We start from the raw sequence: 14,096 nt of genomic DNA on the forward strand, positions 1-14,096 counted from the left end.
ATTTCTGAGTCTTGAAAGATCTTGCTAAGAAATAATTTGTAATTTTCCTAAAGCCTAAATTTGATTTGCACAAGATCAATGGCTGAGATGGGATATTTTCTTAGTTTTATAGTAAATTGAACCCTTGTATTCATTGTGTGCCTCTGAATTCTTGCAGAGTGGTAAAAAATATATTTTTCTTTGTCAAAAATCAGTCTTGTGATTTTGACAGAAATGAAATTGTGGTTGAAATTTTAAAAATGAAGAGGTCTAAGAGATGATTCTTGGTGACCATTAGGAATCTTGGCCAAATTAAAGATAAAAACGGCAGATTCATTGTCTGCTTAGATTTAACTATGAATAAGTAGACATGGGAAAAAAAGAAGCAACCTCTGAAAGTATTTCCTATGATGCTCCAGCTAATAAGAAAGCTGTTACTGGACTATTACATCATATGGGTTGAAGTCACAGTATAGTGGTCTGAAACTTGGATGTTTATAAAAGTCTCAGACTTACGTCAGTCTATCTTGGGTTTACTCTGATCAAACACTATATAGTGGCAACTAGTCCCAGTTCTGGAGTCATACTACCAGAGTTTGGATTTCTGCTCTGTAATGTGTGACTTTCAGCAAATTATTTAACCTTTTTGAGTTTAAATTTCTTCAAGTGTAAATGGTGATAATATAATGTCTTCTATTACGGTTGTTATAAATTCAGATGAGATAGTACTTGAAAGATGTGTATAGCATGGTTCCTGGCACATACTAACCACGCATTAAGTTGTTCCTTGGAGAAGGGCATGGCAGCCCACTCCAGTATTCTTGCCTGGAGAATTCCATGGACAAAGAAGCTTGGTGGGCTACAGTCCATAGGGTCTCAAAGAGTTGGATGTGACTGAGCACACACGCATGCAAGTTGTACCTGTTGTTTTTCTTATATACGTATTTAGTGGCTGCTGGCTTCCCTGGTAGCTCAGAGGTTAAAGAATCTGCCTGCAATGCATTAGACCTGGATTCGATCCTGGGTTGGGAAGATGCCTTGGAGAAGGGAATGGCAACCCACTCCAGTATTCTTGCCTGGAGAATCCCATGGACAGAGGAGCCTGGCAGGCTACAGTCCATGGGGTTGCAAGAGTCGGGCACGACTTAGCAACTTAGAGAGTGACTGCTAGCAGGTGACTGCTAAGGTAGAATGGTTCCCCTCTTAGGGTGTTGTTCAAATGAAACTGCATATACAATTATGGACAACTATTTAATCTATTAATGGAAAACAGTAGGCACTACAGAGTAAGAAAGACTAGAAAGAAAAATCTGTTTCCCAAGTTTTTATTTCTGTCCCTGACCACTCCTAGAACTTGTCCTTTGAACTTGATTCTTGCCTTTTCCATTTATCTTGGTAATAGCAGCACCATTTACTCAATTTAGTCCAAATTTACCCAATTTAGTCTAAAATCTAGGAGTTACTCTTGAATCCTTTTATTTTCCTTACTCCCCCGTATTTTGCAAGTCCTGCCATTCTGCCTCCAAAATGTCCATTTTCTTCTATGTCCACCACTATTTTTGTGGTTCAGATCACAATTATTTGTCATCTTTAATACTGTAATAGGTTATTTATTTGGTTGCATCAGGTCTTAGTTGCGGCATGGGGGATCTAGTTCCCCAATCAGGGATTGAGCCTGAGCCCCCTGCATTGTGAACACAGAGTCTTATCCACTGAACCATGAGGAAATCCCTGTCATAGAGTTTTAATTTAGTCTTTCTGCCTTCATGCTCCTGTGACCCATTCTCTGCACCATAACCAAGCTGCTCTTTTAAAACAATATCAGATCATGTCATTCCTCTGTTTAAAACTTAATTATAGTGGCTTCCTGTCTTGCTTATAACAAAATCTAAACTTCTTAGGCTCATCAAAGCTAAGACATTCTGCTGCTTCTCTGACTACAGCCTTTCATCTCTTCCTTGCCTTTTTTAACACTGGCCTTCCAGTTATTTTAGTAATATCTGTCTGGAATCCCTTCCTCACTTTGCTCTTCTTTGCTATTCGGTTTCCTCCTCCTGGAGGCCTTCACTGACAATCAACTCTAAATGAGCCTTTCTCTGTGTTGATCTGATTTTAATTCTCTGCATAGCACTTATGAGCATTTAATGATCTTATTTATTTGATTATTCATCCATATCCCCTCACTAGAATGTAAGTTCTTTAAGGGCAGTACATATTCTTGGTCGTTGCTCAGTCTCCAGTGTTTTGAGTAGTAGAGTAGAACTCAGTAAATATTTGTTGAGCTAATGAGTGACTGGTGCTCCGCACTACCCCCCCCCCCCCCCCCCTTTTTTTGGCTATGCCTTGGATTGTGGGATCTTAATGCTCTGAGTAGGGGTTGAACCCCTGACCTCAGTGGTGAAAGCATGGAGTCATAACCTCTGGACCACTAGGAAATTCCTGAGTGATTGATTCCTAAAAGCTTGTTGGTCAAGTACCAGATTTATGGTAAAATAAAAATAAGAAAACATCTTTTACATAGAAACTATACTTCATAAGATTACCAGCAATACTCTGAGTAGTGCTATTTATTCTGTGATGTCCTTTTTACATTTTTATGTTAAAATGCCCTTTTATAAAGTGATAGTGCTATATTCAATTATGTATGTTTAAATATATGTTTAAATACATATTCTTGGCAGCATAAATGGGAAGCTGTGTTGTCCTATACTTTTAGGTTGGAAGTTTTCTTTGACTTTTAGAGATTTGTGGTTCACTGAAAATAAAGAAGCACTGTGTGGGTGTTCTTGGGAGGGAGTTTTGCTAAGAATTCTTACTAAATAAAGTTCAGTCAATCAAATGTTATTATATTCTTCAAATTCTCCTGGGAAATAAATTGTCAGTTTCCGTTTAAAGATTAGGTTCTGTTTGAATATGTCATGTTAAAGTGAAATGTGACATAAGAATCTACAGACAATAATTTAAAGAAAACAAAAATAGTGAGCCTCATATCTTTTGAGGTAGTATGTTTAGCAATGTTTCTTTGAATAACCTTGACCATAATGAAAGCTAAGTAAAACTGTACACGTTTTATTTTCATTAAAACTGACAAACTCTTAAAAAAAAAAAAAACCTACCTAATTTGTATTGAGTCACAAGTGGACAGTTTTGTCCTCTGCGCCCCGCCCCCCCCCCCCCCCCCCCCGCCCCGCCACTGTCCAGTAAGAACTGAAAGGGACCTGAGGTGTTGACTGTAACAAACGACCTTGCATTTCAGATAAGGAAACTAATGGTCAAAAGGAATACTTTTTTTTTTGGTAGGCCTAGGCTTAGAATTCACACCTCCTATTCCTGTGCTTCCCAGGTGGTGCTTGTGGTAAAGAACCTGCCTGCCAAGGCAGGAGGTATAAGAAACACAGGTTCCATTCTTGGGTCTGGAAGATCCCCTTGAGGAAGGCCTGACAGCCCACTCCAGTCTTCTTGCCTGGAGAATCCCATACACAGAGGAGCCTGGCAGGCTATAGTCAGTCCATAGGGTCACAAAGAGTTGGACAGGACTGAAGCAACTTAGCACACAGGCATTCTAATTTTGCTTAGTTAGGGATGTAATAAATTTTTGCTACTGTTAATGCGAAATGAATAGTATACAAATCTTTGTTCACATTTGCTCTATTTTATCTATGATAGTTGCCTAAAACATGGAATTGGTGACACGTATTGCCACAAGGCATTCTAGAAATGTACCATTGTATGGAAATACTTCTTTTATTGAATGCTTAACGACAAACTGGTTGTATTTGAAGAGAACTTTGCTATTGTTTTGCAGTTGGAAGCATTTGTTGAAAAGGTAAGTCTACAAATTTGTTATGGTACCCATAAATGTATTTATTTAACTATTTGGGGATTAGCTATCTATGCGCCTTTAGTGGCAAACTAACCACATGATTAGATAAATAGAATATTTGCTTATCTATCTTTCCATGAGTAAATTATTCTGACCCACTGATCTTGATTCAGCTATTTGAATTGGAAGAAGGTTAGTGGAAGTTAAAAATTCCAATTGACTGCTTTTCCCTAGAGTGACGAATAGGATTGAAATAGATTGCTTAGAAAATTGATCAAAAGTTTTTTAGTAGTTACTCAGTAGCTAACCGTGTGTGCATTTGTATGTGTATGGTTGAAAAAAAACTGGGTGGAAGAGAGGGTAGAGAAAGATTAGAAAAGGAGCATGAAAAGCTGAGGAAAGGAACATGCTATGAATAAAAAAAGCTGCTGCCTTTATCTGGAAAAACATGTCTTTTATCTCTACCTGATTAACTCTAAAAGAACGATCACACATGTACCCTGTTTACTGAAATAACATTTTTATATCTATACCTGCTGAAATGAACTGTTACTTAAGTACATTTTAAATAATACACTTTTTAAAAGTTGTGTTGACTGGTTATGAGTACAAAAAAACAAAACAAAGTATTGATTGTTAGATGCAAAGTGTCACTTATCAAAAGTTAGTTGTTTCTTTAAAAAAACTTTGAATGTGATATGACTTTAATTTTATTGAATATTTGAACGTTGCAGACTTTTATCATCCCTTAATAACATACAATATACTATATTTGTTTAAAAGCAGGGTTTCAAATCTAGCTTTTTTGTGTACCACCTTTTTTTCTTTACCTTTATTATTAAAAATCAAAAGTAAGTGTCAACAAAAGCATGAGTAAAAAGTTCATTTATTTTTCACAGGGCCAAGTTCATGTTAGGTTTCATATCATGCTTCTCAGAGAGATAATTTTAACAAGTGTGGTAATAACAAAGTAATAATCATGTCTTGTGCTAAGGACTCTATTAGACACTTTACTAGAATGAATTAAGTTTTAATCTTCTCAATGCCATGAAAAGCACGTAATGTGTAAACTCATGCAGGAAGTCATGTAAGGGTTCCAAGTCACTTCTGTCTTGCTACCTTTATAATCTTGCTACTTTCCTTTACAGCCTTGCTACTTAGCATGGCCCACAGAGGAGAAGCAACTGGCAACATCTGGGAACTTAAGGAAATGCAAAATCTTGACCACAGAGCTTGCTGAATCCCTATTAATAAGATCTCTCAAGTGATGTGTATTAAAGTCTGAAAAGCACCATAGTACATCCCATATTAAAAGTTGCATGGAGATTTTGAAGTTTGTTCTGAGAATTATTCCTGGCTTTACTTTAGTTCATCCGGGTTGTGGTGCTTGTTCAGTCACTAACTTGTGTCCGACTCATGCGGGTTATCTATTAACATTTTCCCTTAGAGGAGAAGGCAAACTGTTGAATTAGTCAATGTCTCCACTGCTTCAAATTGCTATCCTGCTGCTGCTTTGATTCATATCCTGAGGAACAACTGACTAGTTCTGCTTGTGGAAATTTGGTCAAAGTCTCAATCAGCCAAGACTCTGTTTTTAATAGCCTTTACTTGTGGACTAAACACATCAGATTTATAGTGCAGGGCTTCCTTCTAGATAGGCATTTTCCAAATTAAAGAAAATAATGTTTAAAACAAAGCATTTTTGAAGAAAACTTGAAATCTTTTGGAATACTTACATTTTAGATTGTAAGAAACCATAGATTTGTGTAAATTGATCTACTAATTTCATTTTGTGAACATAATTATTCTGTCACAGGGGCAATGATAGGTAAGAAAAGCAAGGCTGGCTTAGAAGAGCACTGTCAGGAAGACATGTAATGTAAGACAAAATTAAATTTCTAGTAGCCACATTAAAAACTAAACAGTTTAATCTTAATAGGTTTTATTTAACCCAGTGTAGCAAAGTACTATTTTAACATGTAGTCAACATAAATATAAAAACTATTTCTGAGATATTCTGTATTTTTTTGTACTGTCTTGAAAAAGTACATATTTATCTGTGCAGTGTCTCAGTTTGGATGTTAAATTTTCCACAGTGAAATGTATGCAGTGAAAAATACTGTGTTTAATGGAATAATGTTTTACTTTGCTTTTGGTTTTAAATTTAAACTAATTAAAAGGAAATAAATATTTAGTTCCTTCAGTCACAGAATGCCCATTTCAATGTTACGTGTTGGGGTGTGTTTCTAATGTAACTGATTTCAGACTATGGAATTGATCCCCATCCAAAATGCTTAGGAAATGAATGCCACTGGAGGTTATGGTCTGTTTACATAAATATTTGTACACAGAATAAAGAGGGAATAAACAAAAGCTATTTAGATCATAAAACGTTTATTTCCTAACGCCCCCATGTCAGTCCTTCCCGCAGTTGGAATTGATTTACCTGTCTTTTATTAGTGGTTCAGAATCAGTTTCTTAAGTCCTTTTACCCCCGCCAAATTGCAAGGTTAGCGCCCAGAGTTAAGGTTCTTCTAGTTTCTCCCCGTGACTAGATGCTTGCTCAGAGAGCTGCATCCTTTTCAAGAAAGCGAGGACGTATGACACTGTGTCGAGCTGGATAGTCTGGGCTAGTTTGGCCTGGAGGTTTTAAAAGTTACACGTGTACCTGGATAACCCGGGAACTTGCTAAAAATACTATTGTACGGGCCTCACGTTTCTAGCGTCTGATTCGCAAGTTTATACTGAGACCCTGGACACTTCCTTATGAGCTGTCCGAAGTGTTTTTAAAGTCCAAAACGTTTGGGGACCACCATACTCAGCATTTGACTCTTAAAAGGCTGCGAGTTCTAATTTAACACGTCGTGCTGCTGTTGCCACGGGATCGATTCTACCCGGACTGAGGTTGCCAGGCTGTTGCTGTTTTTCTGCAGATGGGTTTTCAGGCTGTTAACCCTCCTCTCCGAAGACTGCCCTGACATCGCCCCCGTCCCAAGCCCTGTTAGAGCGACCTGGGCTGGCCGAGGTAGACCGCGCCATGTGACTGATAAACCGGTTGCCTTTCGGGGCGGCCATTTTTGAGGCGGGCACCCAACCTCGTGCACCGTAAGCCGGGAGCGGGAGGTAGGCAGTTACCAGAACCCAAGATGGCCACCGAGCCCGCTAGCCAGCCCGCTAGCCCGCGTGCCGGCACGAGACGCGCGGGCGGCTTGCCGTGGCCGGCGGCGCCCCGGGCAGGTCCTCGGGCCGCCGGCCCGGGGCGGAGCGCCCGCCCCTTCCGGGCGCGGCCAATCAGCGTGAGCGACCGGCTCGGCTGGGGACGCCCGCGCGCGGGGTGTGTGAGGACGCGCTCCCGGGTCGCTGAGTGCCTGAGCCCAGAAGCGGTGGCTGTGGTACCTGCTGCTGCCACCCGTGCGGACGCAGAGCATCGGACGCGAGCGCTGTCGCGTGGGTCTGGAAGGTGAAGCTATGACGGCCATCAGGTAATGAGTCTGGGCGGCAGCCTGAACTGCGCGCTGGGTAGGCATTAGCCTCTCGGCTGCTGAGAACTGTCGCCCCTTCTCTTGGGTGTTCTGGAGCCTCCCGGTGCCACCGGTCCCCCTCATGTGGAAGGTCTCTGCACTTTTCATTTGATCTTTTATGCCTTCCTCAGAAGTTTTGGGGGCTGAGGCACATGGCGGAGACCTTTGAGTAGCCGCATAGCTGAGGTAACCCTCGCCCAGATTCTGGGTTTGAAGCTTGCTGGTGAGTCCAGTGGATTTCTCATGAAAAATGTAGCTGTCTTCCCCACACCCCCCGGATGGCCTGAGGCCTGGGGAAGTGTGACGTGCACCGGGCGTGTCCATGCCCGCGTGTCTTGCCTTCTGACAACTTCGTTGGTGGCCCAGTGCAGACCTGCAGTGTTGGCCCTTTGATGCAGATAGATTGCCCCGAAGTTTTGAAATTGTGTGTCCTCACAGTGTTTGCTTATGACTGGAATTAGTACTCTGGTTCCCAAGGTACCATCTGTTTACCTACTTTTATTTGAGAGTCCCCAAAGAATGAGTTTCCTAGTATACAATGCGAGCAATAAACGGAAAAGCTTCACCTCAATTGCTCTTCAGAGTTTGGAAGTTTCTTTATTGTTAATGGCCCGGTCCAGTGTCTGTGGGTAGCATTGACAATGGTTACCTCATACTAATGCAACTATTTATAAAAAGATAAATCTAAAAAAAAAAGAGAGAGATAAATTGCCTTATTTACCCAGTGTTCTGAACAGCCTCTTTTAAAGTAGACCTTGGCCTTCTTGGCCTTCCCTGGTGGCTCAGCTGGTAAAGAATCTGCCTGTAATGCGGGGGACTTGGGTTCTCCCCCTGGGTTGGGAAGATCCCCTGGAGAAGGGAATGGCTACCCACTCCAGTATTCTGGTCTGGAGAATTCCATGGACTGTACAGTCCATGGGGTCGCAAAGAGTCCCACAGGACTAAGCGACTTTCACTTTTTGACCTTCATTGTCCCAGAGAAAGGGAGGCCCCAACACAAATGTGAAGAGAATAAATGAAATTAAATTTTGCTCTGCAAGCTTCCAGCAGCCTAGGTCCTGGTGACTAAGTGGTTTCTCACTGGTGATTTTGACTACACAGTATTTAAGAAATTACTTTAGAACCTAACCCTCAGGTAATTTAGGATGTAACTGTTGAACTTGGATGCAGTTTCTCTTAAATTGCATAATTCTGTGTAAACTCAGAGTACTTACCTCATTATGCAGAAGGAGGATGGGGATACAGTACTGAAATGTGGCAGCTTCCCAGGTGGCTCAGTGTAAAGAATCTGCCTCTTAATGCAGGAGACCTAGGAGATGCCAGTTTGATCCTTGGGTCGGGAGCATCTCCTGGAGGAGGAAACGGCAAGCCACTCCAGTATTCCTTCCTGGAAAATTGCAAGGACAGAGGAGCCTGGTGGGCTACAGTCCATGGGGTTGCAAAGAGTCTGACACAACTGAGCACACATACACTGAAATGTGGAGATCCACATGGAAAGATCTCACAGTATATTGGGATGTATAAATTTGGCTTTTAACACTAACAGTATTTTAGGGTGAATTAGGATTATGCTGTTAAACCTAGTCAATGCACCCTCTCCCCATTTGCACTTTCAAATCCCATCATTTCAGTCTGCTACTAATTAGGAGTGTGGGGCAAATACTTTCTCTGTTAAGGGTCTCTTCTTGTGTGGACTTAATTTTAATCCATCATCATAATCCTGGCTACTCTTTGGTGGAGAAACACCAAAATCTAAAACTTCTGCTGCTTGGCTAGTGACAATAGGATGTGTTTTTTAATGTAGAGGTTGAATGGTGGTTGTATTAAAAAGACTTGATTTTTTTTTTTAAAAACATGTGTTTTTGGCTGCCTCTGGTCTTAATTGAGGGTGTATGGGCTGTTCTCTAGTGATGGTGCTCAGGCTCCAGAGAGCACAGGCTTAGTAGTTGCAGGCTTAGTTGCCCTGAGGCATATGGGATCTTAGTTCCCCAACCAGGGATCAAACCCATGTCCTTTGCATTGGAAGGCAGATTCTTAACCACTGGACCACCAGGCAAGTCCCAGAAAGATTGATTTAAAGGTTAATGCTAGTCTTATTTGACCTCTGGAAGGGTAGATAACTACTAATAGTTACATTTATGCTTGTATCTTCAGATATTAGTCTACATTTTGTATAGTCTTCAGCTACAGTGACATTACTCAAGGATTTTTAGATGTTACCTAAACTCAGTTGCCACATTTATACCTGAGGCTAAGAAAAGTTGGGTGCCTTGAGTAAAATCAGTTAGTGGCAGAGTTAGGAACTGAATCCAGATATCCATAATCTAGTGCTCTGCAAGATACCTTTATAAAAACAACATACTACTTAAATTTCCCAAAAAGACTGTTTCTAGAACTTTCTGGCAGTCCATTGGTTAAGATTCTGTGTTCCCAGTGCAGGGGGCATGGATTTGAACTGAGGAACTAAGGTACTGCATCCACATGGCACAGCCTAAAAAACTACAAAATTACAATATATAAAATAAAGAAAAAAACTGCTTCTGGGAACAAAAATTGTTAAGTATTGTGACGGACAACTGTAGTAACTTTCTTGCTTTCCCATAGTCCTCCAAAGAACTTAATAACTTAGGTTTAAGAGTAGGCATGGGGACTGCTTAAGTTGAAGGAACTTTGTATATGTGGTGACAGTTTTAAATGGGTTGGTAATCCTACAGATACCAGTTGGTTCCCAAAGAAGACAACATTTAATGCAATTTTATGATACCTTTCACTTTTATATTTTCACATTCATGTTTATTAATTTTCACATTTATGATGTTACGCGCGTTCCCATTTTGTACTCAGTTTGATAGTAGCCCAGAGGATGGGTACTGCTGACTTGCTTTTACTGACGAGGAGAATGATCAAGGTCACCAAGCTGACATCATGTCTAATGCTGTTTTTTACACCACACTTAAAATAATTGCTGGTAAATATAGTAATATGTGACTCTTTACGTAGACTATGACAGAATATAGAAATGGAGACCAGTGAGGGCCAGTGGTCAATATACCTGGGTTCTAATTGACAGTATTTTTCTGATTTAGTGATCTTTTTCTTTTTTTCTCTGAACATTTGTTTTATGAAATACTCAGTGAAGGTAATGTGTGCTCATGCTTAGTCACTCAGACGTGTCCAACTCTTTGTGACCTTTTGTGATTCTTTGAGCTCACCAGGCTCTCTGTCCATGAGATTTTCTGGGCAAGAATACTGGAGTGGGTTGCCGTTTCCGCCTCTAGGGGATCTTCCCCACCCAGGGATTGAACCCACATCTTGACATCTGCACTGCAGGCAAATTCTTTAGCTGAGTAATTGGGGAAGCCCTCAAACAGATCTCTGATTCCACTGAGATTTGAACTCGGATTGCTGGATTCAGAGACCAGAGTGTTACTCATTACACCATGCGGTCTGTTGTGATGGTAATACAGATATGTATTCCGCAGTGTTCTTGGGTAGATATGAAACTTTTTTATATTTTACGGCATTTTGTAAATGGAATATTAACTTGTTGAATGCAATTTGGTCTCCTTAGAGAATGATGTCATCTGAAAATAAATGTTTAAATCTTAGATTTTTAAATAGGAAGCGAACTTACCTAATTCCCTCATTTTACAGTCGAAGAAACTGAAGGCAAGAGATAACTGTGATTTGTTCAGGTTCATAACAAGTAGTTGCATGTCTTGAACTAGATCCCAGATCTCTAGATACCTGATTCAGTGCCCTTTCCAGTGCAGCATCCAACTGTTATGAATTCCTAAATAACTAGTTACATAAAAAGAATTTAAAAAAAAGCTTATGATCTTTGAATAAGTTTGGGTGGAGAATTTGACTCTGACTTTTATTGTTTATGTTCTACTCTGCTACACCATTACTAATGAAGAGTCTAAGTTTGCAGCCTCTTAAACCAATTATCAGAGTATGTATTGGGTTGGCCAAAAAGTTCATTTGGTGTTTCCTGTGTGATGGCTAACGAAAACCCCAAACAAACTTTTTGGCCATCCCAATATATCAGATTCCAGCTGGTCTTCATCTGAGAAATGATGGAACATATTTGATAAACTGATGCTTTTGTCATTTTTAATTGGCCTAACAGGAAAGTTGATGCTTGGGTTAAAATTCAGTACACATAGGAAAATGTAGAATGTTAGGAGTATAAGAGAATCTTAGAGATCACTTTACTCTCTTTCTTTCTTGATACTGGACCTTCAGGCCCAAATGAAGAGCTATGCCCTAGTTTGACAGCAATAGAACTAAAGAGGGAATTTAGGTCTCCTGACTTCTACTTTATACACTTTTTATAAAAGTACTAAACCAATGGTACTTCAAAATACTCCTATGAATATTGCCTTGTTTTCCCAACATGAATGTCTAGTCTGGTTTTGAAAATTGCTTACAGCTTGAGTTTGTGCCATGGAAGACTGGGAAAATGAGGTAGGGAGTCAGGGAGAGTTTGCTGTAGAGCTGAGGAACCCTATTCTTTGGCCTGCCCAGACAGGTCAGGTTTGGTTTAAGACTATTCTGGGACTAGACATGACTGTGACCTACATGGTAATTCTGTAACCACTTCTGTGGGTTAAGCCTACATTGGAAAATTTATGTGGGCTGTGGGTGGAGTCCTGGGGTATTTTTCTCGTAACACTCAAGACCTTGAGGTACATCTAGTAGGATCTGCCAGGCCACTCAGATGGAGAACATTCATATGGAGACTAAATTCTGGCTGAGATTGAAGTGTGTTACTTTGTTGAATTGGTTTCTTTAGAATATTTAAGCAGTTTTTCAAACTCATGTCAGGGCTTGTGTCTTTTATAAGAATTATAAATTTTATATTACTACACAAACTTTTTTATGCCATGAGGCTTCCTAGTGAAGCTAATGAGCTTTTTAAAATAAAATGAAATTGTTTCATCTATGAAATATTTTGAAGAACTAAAGCAGGAATCTTTTCCTTGGAGAACTGCAATGTTGTCAGCTGTTAATACTCATATTTATAAATAGGTCATCTTTGTTTGAAAAGGCATACAAGGTTTTCTAACTCCAGATCTTTCCAGCCACAGTATTGCTACATTAAGCAGAACTGTCAAAGATGAAATGGAACCAAAATGATTGTCTAGACAGTTTGAAATGTTAACCCTTTCTTGTAACATTGGTTAATACTCATGACTATTTACCTGTTCTACTTGATTTTAAAATTGTACTTTAAAAAATATTGTAATAAAATGTAAGTCTGAATTCTTAATTTCACATAGCATAGCTAGTTTATAAATAGAATGACCATATGTCCCAGTTTGCCCAGGACAGTCCTGGATCATGCCTGTTATCTTGGCATAATTATTAATAGCTCTTTCTTTATTCTTAAAAGTGTCCCACTTGGATAATAAGTTATCTGGTCACCTACTTACACACTATAGTGATTTTGTGGTAGTAGATTTAGGTTGTTGAAATCTAAGACCATAAGATAATGGAATATTAGCTTATTTTGGCTAGATTTGGATATTTTTCATCAGTGAGGCATTTTTGTTAACAGAATTCTTATTTTCTCAGAGTAGCATATTAAACAAGAAAGCATGTGATTTGAAGTTAGGTATCATTTATTTGTTGTATGACCTTTGACAGGTTATAAAACTTTGCTGAGCCTCTTATTCTTTTTAACAGTGGTGGTGGTTTAGTTGCTAAGTCATATCTGACTGGCGACCCCATGGACTGTAGCCCTGCCAGACTTCTGTAAACACAGATAATAGCAAAACCTATCCTATAGGGTTTTTGTGAGGATTTAAAGGCAGTAACATACATAAAAATGCTTTGTAAGTTTCAAATTGCTATGTGAGTGTTAGTCATTAGTATCTCATGCATGTGCTTCTGAAAATTGAATTTAAAATGAATAATTTTATCTACTTTAGGGAACCGTGCTATTTAATAGCACAGTCTTTTAGAAGTGTTAGCTGTCATGGGGAGTAGGGAAATAATACTTAGAGATACATGTATGGTTGAGGATTTAGGGGTGAAGGGGAAGAAAAAAATAGATGATGCTGGGCAGAGGGAAGAGATTTTTTTCCTTGAGTATGCAAGACAGCATGCCAGTATGGACAGGCTTAAATGAAAAGACTGGCTTCCATAGCCTAAGGGAAACAACAATTTTCCTAGTTTGTGTATGTTTTAAAAAATGCCAACAATGTAATTCATATATAGTAAAATCACAGATGCTAAGTTCACTGAATTTTTTTTGGGAAAAAAAAGTATTTGTAAAACACCACCCAGATCAACTTAAGAAAACATGTTCATCTCCCAGAAAGTTTTTTCTTGCCTCTTTTCAATCAATCTCTTTCTCCTGCCCCATCCAGGCAATCATTTTCTGGCTTCTATTAGTAGAGAGTAGTTTTGTGTATTCTAAAGCTTCATATAAATAAAATCATACAATAAGTACTGTTTGTGTCTGATTACTTTTGTTCAGTAAGTTTTGAGATTCATCCGTTTTGATGTGTGTTTTAGTAGTTTGTTTCTTTTCACTGCTAAGATTCTATGATATGAATATTATAACAGTTCTGCTGATGGACTTTGGCTTGTTTCCAGGGTTTGGTTACCCTAAGTTAAGCTTCAAGAACCTTCTTGTATAAACCTTTGTGTGGACGTGGGTAAATGTCGAGGTGTGGAATTGCTGTGTTCTAGGGTAGATGTGTGTTTAACTTCAGAAACCACCACTGTTTTCCAAAATAGAAAATGGAATACATTCAACATTC

At 39.4% G+C, this 14,096-nt stretch overlaps 1 protein-coding gene across 6 annotated transcripts in view; it reads left to right on the forward strand.

The window, feature by feature from the left end:
• ADK (adenosine kinase) overlaps nt 1–14,096 on the forward strand; it is a 553,238-nt gene that overhangs the window by 20,747 nt on the left and 518,395 nt on the right. For 2 of the 6 annotated variants that reach the window (XM_061161881.1, XM_061161883.1), the window contains one exon: nt 3,646–3,805. The exons of 3 other annotated variants lie outside the window; for them this stretch is intronic. In XM_061161881.1, coding sequence (XP_061017864.1) covers nt 3,657–3,805 — 149 coding nt within the window. In that variant the 5' untranslated portion in view covers nt 3,646–3,656. Of the gene's footprint in view, nt 1–3,645; nt 3,806–7,126; nt 7,285–14,096 lie in introns of those variants that run through there. One more of the 6 variants, XM_061161886.1, reaches the window with a different exon arrangement.

The sequence above is a fragment of the Dama dama genome, chromosome 15 (assembly GCF_033118175.1).
Source record: "Dama dama isolate Ldn47 chromosome 15, ASM3311817v1, whole genome shotgun sequence".
In the NCBI taxonomy this organism is placed as follows: Eukaryota; Metazoa; Chordata; class Mammalia; order Artiodactyla; family Cervidae; genus Dama; species Dama dama.